The sequence below is a fragment of the Neoarius graeffei genome, chromosome 13, assembly GCF_027579695.1.
Source record: "Neoarius graeffei isolate fNeoGra1 chromosome 13, fNeoGra1.pri, whole genome shotgun sequence".
Lineage (NCBI taxonomy): Eukaryota > Metazoa > Chordata > Actinopteri > Siluriformes > Ariidae > Neoarius > Neoarius graeffei.
In genome coordinates, this window is record NC_083581.1 from 45102176 (window position 1) to 45111596 (window position 9421).

At 40.5% G+C, this 9421-nt stretch overlaps 1 protein-coding gene across 1 annotated transcript; it reads right to left on the bottom strand.

Moving 5' to 3' along the window:
- Positions 1–261: 261 nt before the first annotated feature.
- Positions 262–9215, bottom strand: LOC132896762 (uncharacterized). Its single transcript, XM_060937812.1, has 2 exons — positions 8280–9215; positions 262–837 (listed from the first exon to the last, which is right to left on the bottom strand). Exons 1-2 carry the CDS (start codon positions 9183–9185, stop codon positions 790–792), a joined length of 954 nt encoding a protein of 317 aa, XP_060793795.1. The 5' UTR covers positions 9186–9215; the 3' UTR covers positions 262–789.
- Positions 9216–9421: the final 206 nt, after the last annotated feature.

Below are 9421 nucleotides of genomic sequence, written 5' to 3' on the forward strand. Positions count from 1 at the left end.
TGTGTGTGTGTTATTAAAGCTGCTCACACACACACACTCTGCACAATAATCACCCCATATTATATTTCACACTCACTCTGAGATGGCCCCGTCTCCACACCATCACATCACACACATACACAGCACACTGCGGGCTTATCAAATCAAAATGGATTCCAGGAGATGGAGATGAAATCCATCTGTCGGCCTCAGAGAGAGAATAAAACACACAAGCCGCCATTCAGTCGCATGTGAACAACAGAGCTAGAGAGAGAGAGAATGCTAATTAAAATGGGGTGTGGTTTATCCTAACAGTCTTTTATTAATCAAGACAGTAAGGCATCACAACAGCAATGTACAAAGTCATTAAAGTCTTCAGGTCAAACCAAAACATACAGTTTTTTGTTTTTTTTCTACCCATGCAACAGTGAAGTGTGTGATGTGTCAAGAGTCCAGAACGTCCTCTGGGGGGCATGGCTTACACCCACCTCCTCCAATCAGACACTTCTGATCTTTATCTCAAATCTGTCCCAAAATGTCTAATAGTGAGAAAGAGTCCAGTGGAGACAGACAGCCATGACAGCCAAACACAGCGCTCCTCTCAGCTCCAGTTCCTGTCTTGCAGATTCACTGTGTCTCTCTTCCATACAGAGCTGAAGGGCCACTTAAAGTTGGAAGTGTTAGTGTTAAAGATGGGGCACAGTGTCTGCACTGTTGCACTCCTGTGTGTGTGTGTGTGTGTGTGTGTGTGTGTGTGTGTGTGTGTCCATCTGTGTGTGTATACAGTCTATGTTCTGGGATTTCCTTCTCTTAGAAGAACCAGCGGAACGTGTCTGCTGCTCCCACGGATGAGGCTCTCTGTGGGGACACACACACACACACACACACACACAGAGAGAGAGAGAGACAGAGGGTATGTTAGACACACTAGTGGTACTCACACACTCGTGAAATTAATCACATTGGTGTTCACTGTTGTGTTTTTATTACTGCCTTCATTAATGACACGGCCATCACTTCAGATTTGTCTCTTGAGAGAGAGAGAGAGAGAGAGAGAGACTGTCAAGAGAAAGAGATAGACAGAAATGAGAGACAGAAACAAAGAAAAAAGAAGGGAGACAGAAAAATGAACATCAGAGAAAATCTGAAAAGAAAGAAAAAAGAACAACCCAGCAAGATAAAGAAAGTCAGTGGCAGAAACAGAGGGGGAAAAGAAACAGACAGAAAGAGGGAGAAAGGAATCAAGATTTTATATATATATATATATATATATATATATATATATATATATATATATATATATACAGAGAGAGAGAGAAAAGAAAGAAAGAAAGAACTAGTTTACTTCACATTGAATTGGGGTGTAACCTCACAAAACCTCACAGAACCTCCAAAAACTCATAGAACCTCACAGAACCTCCAAAACCTCAAAAAAAAAACCTCATAGAACCTCACAGCACCTCAGAAAACCTTACAGAATCTCCAAAACCTAACATAGCCAAACAAAACCTCACAGAACCTCCAAAACCTCAAAGAACCTCCAAAAAGTCACATAAACAAACAAAACCTCACAGAACCTCCAAAATCTCACATAAACTCGCAGTATCTCACAGAATCTCACAAATAGAAAACAGCACAAACAAAGAAGAATGATCTCCATGCCTGTAGCTGTAGAGACATCAGAAAACACAACTCTGACTGGACTTAGCATTACTACATATTTAGTTGCTTTGTAGATACATAAGGAGTGTTTACCTCTGAACTAAATGAAAGTATTTGGTGCACACATCATCTGTTAGTTTATTTATGATATCTTCTGGTACAACCCCGATTCCAAAAAAGTTGGGACAAAGTACAAATTGGAAATAAAAACGGAATGCAATGATGTGGAAGGTTCAAAATTCCATATTTTATTCAGAATAGAACATAGATGACATATCAAATGTTTAAACTGAGAAAATGTATCATTTAAAGAGAAAAATTAGGTGATTTTAAATTTCATGACAACAACACATCTCAAAAAAGTTGGGACAAGGCCATGTTTACCACTGTGAGACATCCCCTTTTCTCTTTACAACAGTCTGTAAATGTCTGGGGACTGAGGAGACAAGTTGCTCAAGTTTAGGGATGATGATGATATTTTATTAATATCAATTGCAAACCATAAGTTTGAAAAATAGATATTTACAAATGTTAACCCATTCTTGTCTAATGTAGGATTCTAGTTGCTCAACTGTCTTAGGTCTTTTTTGTCATATCTTCCGTTTTATGATGCGCCAAATGTTTTCTATGGGTGAAAGATCTGGACTGCAGGCTGGCCAGTTCAGTACCCGGACCCTTCTTCTACGCAGCCATGATGCTGTAATTGATGCAGTATGTGGTTTGGCATTGTCATGTTGGAAAATGCAAGGTCGTCCCTGAAAGAGATGTCGTCTGGATGGGAGCATATGTTGCTCTAGAGCCTGCATATACCTTTCAGCATTGATGGTGTCTTTCCAGATGTGTAAGCTGCCCATGCCACACGTACTAATGCAACCCCATACCATCAGAGATGCAGGCTTCTGAACTGAGCGCTGATAACAACTTGGGTCGTCCTTCTCCTCTTTAGTCCAAATGACACGGCGTCCCTGATTTCCATAAAGAACTTCACATTTTGATTCGTCTGACCACAGAACAGTTTTCCACTTTGCCACAGTCCATTTTAAATGAGCCTTGGCCCAGAGAAGACGTCTGCGCTTCTGGATCATGTTTAGATATGGCTTCTTCTTTGAACTATAGAGTTTTAGCTGGCAACGGCGGATGGCATGGTGAATTGTGTTCACAGATAACGTTCTCTGGAAATATTCCTGAGCCCATTTTGTGATTTCCAATACAGAAGCATGCCTGTATGTGATGCAGTGCTGTCTAAGGGCCTGAAGATCACGGGCACCCAGTATGGTTTTCCGGCCTTGACCCTTACGCACAGAGATTCTTCCAGATTCTCTGAATCTTTTGATGATATTATGCACTGTAGATGATGATATGTTCAAACTCTTTGCAATTTTACACTGTCGAACTCCTTTCTGATATTGCTCCACTATTTGTCGGCGCAGAATTAGGGGAATTGGTGAGCCCCTTCCCATCTTTACTTCTGAGAGCTGCTGCCACTCCAAGATGCTCTTTTTATACCCAGTCATGTTAATGACCTATTGCCAATTGACCTAATGAGTTGCAATTTGGTCCTCCAGCTGTTCCTTTTTTGTACCTTTAACTTTTCCAGCCTCTTATTGCCCCTGTCCCAACTTTTTTGAGATGTGTTGCTGTCATGAAATTTCAAATGAGCCAATATTTGGCATGAAATTTCAAAATGTCTCACTTTCGACATTTGATATGTTGTCTATGTTCTATTGTGAATACGATATCAGTTTTTGAGATTTGTAAATTATTGCATTCCGTTTTTATTTACAATTTGTACCTTGTCCCAACTTTTTTGGAATTGGGGTTGTATATTTCACATTCTCGCATATATCCCTCTGTATAGCCATTCTCCTGTCAGAAACGCATCATCATATTTATGCATTTCAGGCTTCTCTCAGGTAGTTCCTTGCGCGCACGAGAAACTTTAAAAAAAAACGTGCATGTCTTTTTAGGGGCTCCATAAATTCACAATCAAATCTACAGTTTTTTTTTTTTTTTTAATCTTGATTCGGCTTACTACTTCAGATACATTAGCCACATTTACATGGACAATTATTCGCCAGAGGTGAAGTGAATATTAGTGAATAATGACGAAGACAAAGTTGAGGTTATTATTCGCTGATATTCACTGAGCCTGAGGGGATAATTGTTTTAGTATAAATACACCGGTGATTATTAAAAATACATGAAAAATCATATTTAAAAAATCATATATTTCAAACTTCAAAAACAGCATGCGAATGACACATAGTTGTGTCACTTATCTATGCCAAGTCACATAAAATACTGTTTTGAAATGGATAAAATAAATCACAACTCCACCTTACCTTTGAATAGTTTTAGACCAAACTTCATAGCATCTTTAGTGCTTTTGGGAGCAATGTTTTCTTTCATAATTTTTAATTCTTGCTTGCTTATGATGACAAAGCGATTGGCAGCCATTCTGCTGAGTCACTGGAGGTGACTATCAACAATTAATCTGAATCTCTCAACCAATCAGTGTGCGCGATTTCCTATATTCACCTCTGTATTTATACTAATTTGTTAATAATTTGATGCAAGCTTTAAGAGAATTAAATTTCTTCATGTAAACAGCTTGATCAGAATGAAATTTTGATTGAGAATTTAATCAGATTGAAAGAGGTGGTTTAGACTGCTGATAATTGGTTTGATAGGAAAATACTAGCCATGTAAATGCTCGAGTGGATTGCCTTCTGCACCTGTAACCCTGTGTGTGTGTTCAGTACACCTTCATGCAGTGATGAAGTCTGGGTGCTTTGTTTGTAGTCTCGTGGTAACAGCATGTACAATGTCACAGGCTGCTCCCAGAAGTATTGGACAATTGTGCCAAAATCCTCTTGTCTGTTGTCACAAGATAAAAGTTTATGTTGACTTATGTTCAATAAAAATAAATAAATAAAAATATCACTAAGACACATTTTCTAGTAATTCGGAATAGGCTGCAAAGGTATGGCTCTGTACGGTATGGTATTTTGAAACAAATTATCCTGTGCTCACTTTCTCCTGTTCAGCACGACTACAGATGGAGAACTAACGAGAAGGTTTCTTTCCAATTGTTTCTTCCATAAAATAGATAAAGAAACACGATAAGATTGGCTAAAATGCAAAATTTTTATTTAAATTTTTATTAATTAAAAGGTACTTCATGTCAAAGTAATGATGGATGTCATTTCTCTTTACTTAGTTGAGTGGTTCTTGACATAATATGGATTACTACAGTTGTGGAATAGGGCTATTTACTGTATTTTTATTATTTATTATTTACTGTTTGATCTCAAACACATTAAAAAGGCAGGACATTGCGCTAATGAACTTTTGACGAGTCACCTGTTAATTGAAAAGCGTTCCAGGTAACTACGTCATGAAGCTGGTTAAGATAATGCTAATAGTGTGCAAAGCGTCATCAAGGTAAACGCTGGCTATGCTGAAGAATCTAAAATATTAAACTTTTTTTTTACATTTTCTGTTTACCACATAATTCCACATATGTTCCACATGTTATTTCATAGTTTTGATGTCTTCAGTATTGTTCTACAATGTAGAAAATAGTCAAAATACAGAAAAAGCTATGAATGAATAGGGGTGTCAAAACTTCTGACTGGTACTGTATAAACACTTATCTATCAAATTGCTTTAATGTGAATGGTACATTCAGAATCGCCAATTGGAATGAATTCATTCTGAATGTAAACATTGTGTGCATGTAAATATAGCTATTGTTAGCTTGGCTTTGGTTTTCTGTTGTTGTGACGATACACCGATAATTTACCCTAAGTTCACACTGGCAAGAGATAATAGCTCACCTCTTGTAGGTATGTAGCTTATACTGTGTATACTGATACTTTTTGTTGTTTGTTTTGTTTGTTTATTTAGTTCTGATGAGAAACAGTAGTATCTCTCTATCTATTTCTGAAACTATTTAAAGACAAATTAAATAGCGCACTAATCACTGTGAATTTTTATTTATGTAACATGTTCAGTTTTGTATTCACTTCTTTTTTGTCATCTTCGGGACAGAATATGCCAAGCTGATTTTTTTTGTCTTATTAACTTCAAGAGAGAGAAAAACAGAGGTTGGTGAGGGAACAACTGTTTACAGCTGCTATAACGTAAGTGTCAAAAGGAACTAACCGGTTTCACTGACATTCTATTATATTAACTACAAACAGATAAAAAAGTAAGATGTGCTGTTCTTTACTAAAAAAAATTATTTTTGGTAAATTTCTGTGGGACATGACAAATAAAACACGTGGGAACGTGCTGTTATAGAAAAATAATCAACTTCAGAGTAGTGACTGTGACTCCGCTTCATCACACCACGCTTTGTTATTATGCCACCATTTTGTAATGTTGCTAAAACTTTATTATTCTGTATATATATATATATATATATTTTTTTTTTCAACTCACACCTGGCCTACAGGTGTAAAGTTCCATCTCTGGGAAAGGAAGACCCTATTAAAAATGCTTCTCCCCCACATCAAGATACCCTCCCCACAGCAAAATACCCCTCACCCCATCAAAACGCCCCCCACATCAAGATACCCTCTCCATGTCAAAACACCCCTCCCCCACATCAGAATACCCCCCCACAAAACACTCCTCCCCCACATCAAAATACCCCTCTCCCACATCAAGATACCTTCCCCACGTGAAAATACCCCTCTGTCCACAATAAAATACCCACCCCATAACAAAATTCCCACCCCCACATCAAAATACCCCTCCCTCCACAACAAAATACTCACTCACACATCAAAATGTCTCTCCCCACATTAAATATCCACTCCACATCAAAATACCCACCCACACATCAAATATCCACCCCACATCAAAATACCCACCCATCAAAATACCCACCCATCAAAATACCCACCCGCACATCAAAATACCCCTGACACATACACAGCAATGATCTTTGGTCTTGTGTGTGTGAAAGGGTGTCTGGCTCACTGATTGAACATTACAGCCAGCTTACAGCATATTGCCTCATCACAGCACGCAACACACACACACACACACACACACACACACACACACACACACACACACACATTCTTCCTCCCTGTGCGTGTGAGACAGACGCAGAGAAAAGAAGTGTGTGCGGGGAGAGTAAAAGTGTGTGCCGGCAGCATTCCAGTTCTAAAGGCCTTCAGGGAAATCGTCCTAGTCATCCACTTGTGCCCTCTACACACACACAGACACACACACGCACACAGACACACACACACACACAGACACACACACACTGTGAATGTCTGGTGGTTAATTAGCACAACGTGTGCCAGGCCCGGGCTGCGTTCCAAACCCACAGCATCGCCACAAGCAATTATAAGGCAGCGTGAAGAAGTGGTGTGTGTGTGTCTCTGTGTGTGTCTGTGTGTGTGTGTGTGTGTGTGTGTGTGTGTGTGTGTGTGTGTGTGTGTGTGTGTGTGTGTGAGAGAGTGTAACCAAGGAGGTTTCACGTCTAACAAGGTTCTTTCTAATCATATGGCAGCTACTAACACTCATAAAATAAAATAAAATAAAATAAAATAAAATAAAAACTTTCACCAAGGTACACCAAAGGTCCTTCTTTCTCAACTAACTCTACTTTATGAGAGCACATAGATAGCTTTTTGGTGTTACTTTTGAGGTAAATTTGACAGCAACATCACGTCAGATGCGCAGCTTGTGAACAGGCAAGGCAGGCAACTGCTTGGGGCCCCCTAGCCCAGGGGCCCCCTGAGAGTTGGGGCCCGAGGGCTTATTTATTTTGTTTTTTATTGTTTTTATTGTTCTTTACCATTGTATTTTCACATCTGGAATTTAAAAAAACTTTGGTTTCATACATTTTTTGTTGGTGTCAGATTATTTATAGCATATTGGTGATGAACACTGGTGAGAAGGGCCCCCTGGAAATTTTTGCTTGGGGCCACAACAGACTCTAGAATCGCCTCTGCATCACGTATGTCTTTCACACATGTGCAATCCCATAATTTCAGAAAGTCATGACAAATATTCCTAAATCTGACCGAAGAGACAATGATGAATGTGATAAAAAAAAAATTCTGAACACTCAAACAATAACCAAAAAAGGTTCTTCAGTTCTTTAGGTCTTTCAGGTAATAGCAGTTACCTATAAGAACTAAAAATCTCTAAAAAGCATTTTGATTGTTTTGAAAGATGGTTCTATAGTTATTTTTGATAACGTTGCAAAGAACTGAAGAATCGTAGCTCTGACAACAAACAGTTAACAAACTATCTACTGAAAGGTTCCTAAAGGAACCAAAAATGGTTCTTCTATGTCACCACTTCTGTGTCAAACACTGCTGAAAGAAACAAGTGTCAATTGATCCTAGTTCAGGATCTATCCTCAGGTAAGCTAATAACTAGCGAGCGATGATATATAAACAAATTTTATGTGTGCAGCACTGAAAAGCTTCCTGCAAGCAGTGCCTGAAAAGGTTATAGATTCCTACCAGGTATAGAACCTCCAGGATAGAATGCAGCTTGAAATGTTATTTGTATGTTATAATGTTATAATTTATGTTTGTGTGTGCATATGTGTGTGTGTGTGTGTGTGTGTGTGTGTGTGTGTGTGTGTGTGTGTGTGTGCTTACCTCCACCGTGCTCCCTGGTTTCTTCTTCAGCTCTTCACACTTCCTGAACTTGCAGATCTGGTGACCCGTCTTCCTGTTCCGGCAAGAACTGCACACGCCGCAGTTGATTAGCCGCCTACAGGGAGCGCAGACGCCGCACCGCTTCCTCTTCCTCTTTGCTGCTCCACCACTGCAGCTTGCGTTAGTGCTGACAGTAGCGCTAGTGCTAGCATTAGAGCCAGAGCAGGATGCGGAGCTACTGTGCTGGCAGTCGGCAGCGATCTGAAATGCGCTGTCCGTCATCGTTGCCACTGATGAGCCTGCCCCTGAGTGCAGTGTCGTCATGACGATAACTCCGGGGGGTAGCGCAAACCCTCCGAACGTTGCCCCACCCCTTTCAGCCTCACCAGCTCCACCTCCTCCGCCACTTCCACTGCTCTGTTGTGGCACTTTGAGGCGGTTCATGCACTCAGCTCCGCCCACCTGACTGAGCGGAGACAGGAAGTTGTCAGTGGACATCTTGGAGGGCATGTGCACATTAAGTGGCTCCGCCCGAGGCATGGCGGTCCGGTGTGCATGAGCATGTGTGTGAGCCCCGTTGACATTCACATTGACATTGACATTCACAGCGGGTGGCTTACGGCCCCAGAGCATTCCATTGTCACATGACCAGGGTGTCATTGGTGATGGGAAAATGGGTGTGGCCAAGCGAGCGATTTTTGCCGCCTGAGGAAACGGAGCGGCCCCGTTTTTGTAAAAGTTAGCAAAGGAGCGGTAGCGTTCCATTTGAGCGCTGTAGTCCAGCACCGGGTTCATGCACGAATCCATCTGCAGGGAAAAGTCCCGGCCTGTGGTGGGCGTGTAGCTGTGGGCGTGGCCGTGAGTGTGTGGAGTCTCCATGCACACACTGCTGCTCATGTTCGCCATGGGAAACGGAACACATACATACACACACACACAAACACGCACACACACCTACACTGATAACACGACCATCTGGGAAAGTGTTTCTGCACAGAGAGAGAGAGAGAGAGAGAGAGAGAGAGTTTCTGGTTAAAACTTTTTTGGTTAAAACATTTCCACCATAAAAGAAAAAGAAAGAAATAAAGAGTGATGAGTGTTGGAACAGTGATGCTGGAAACGAACTCTGAATTTCTATACAA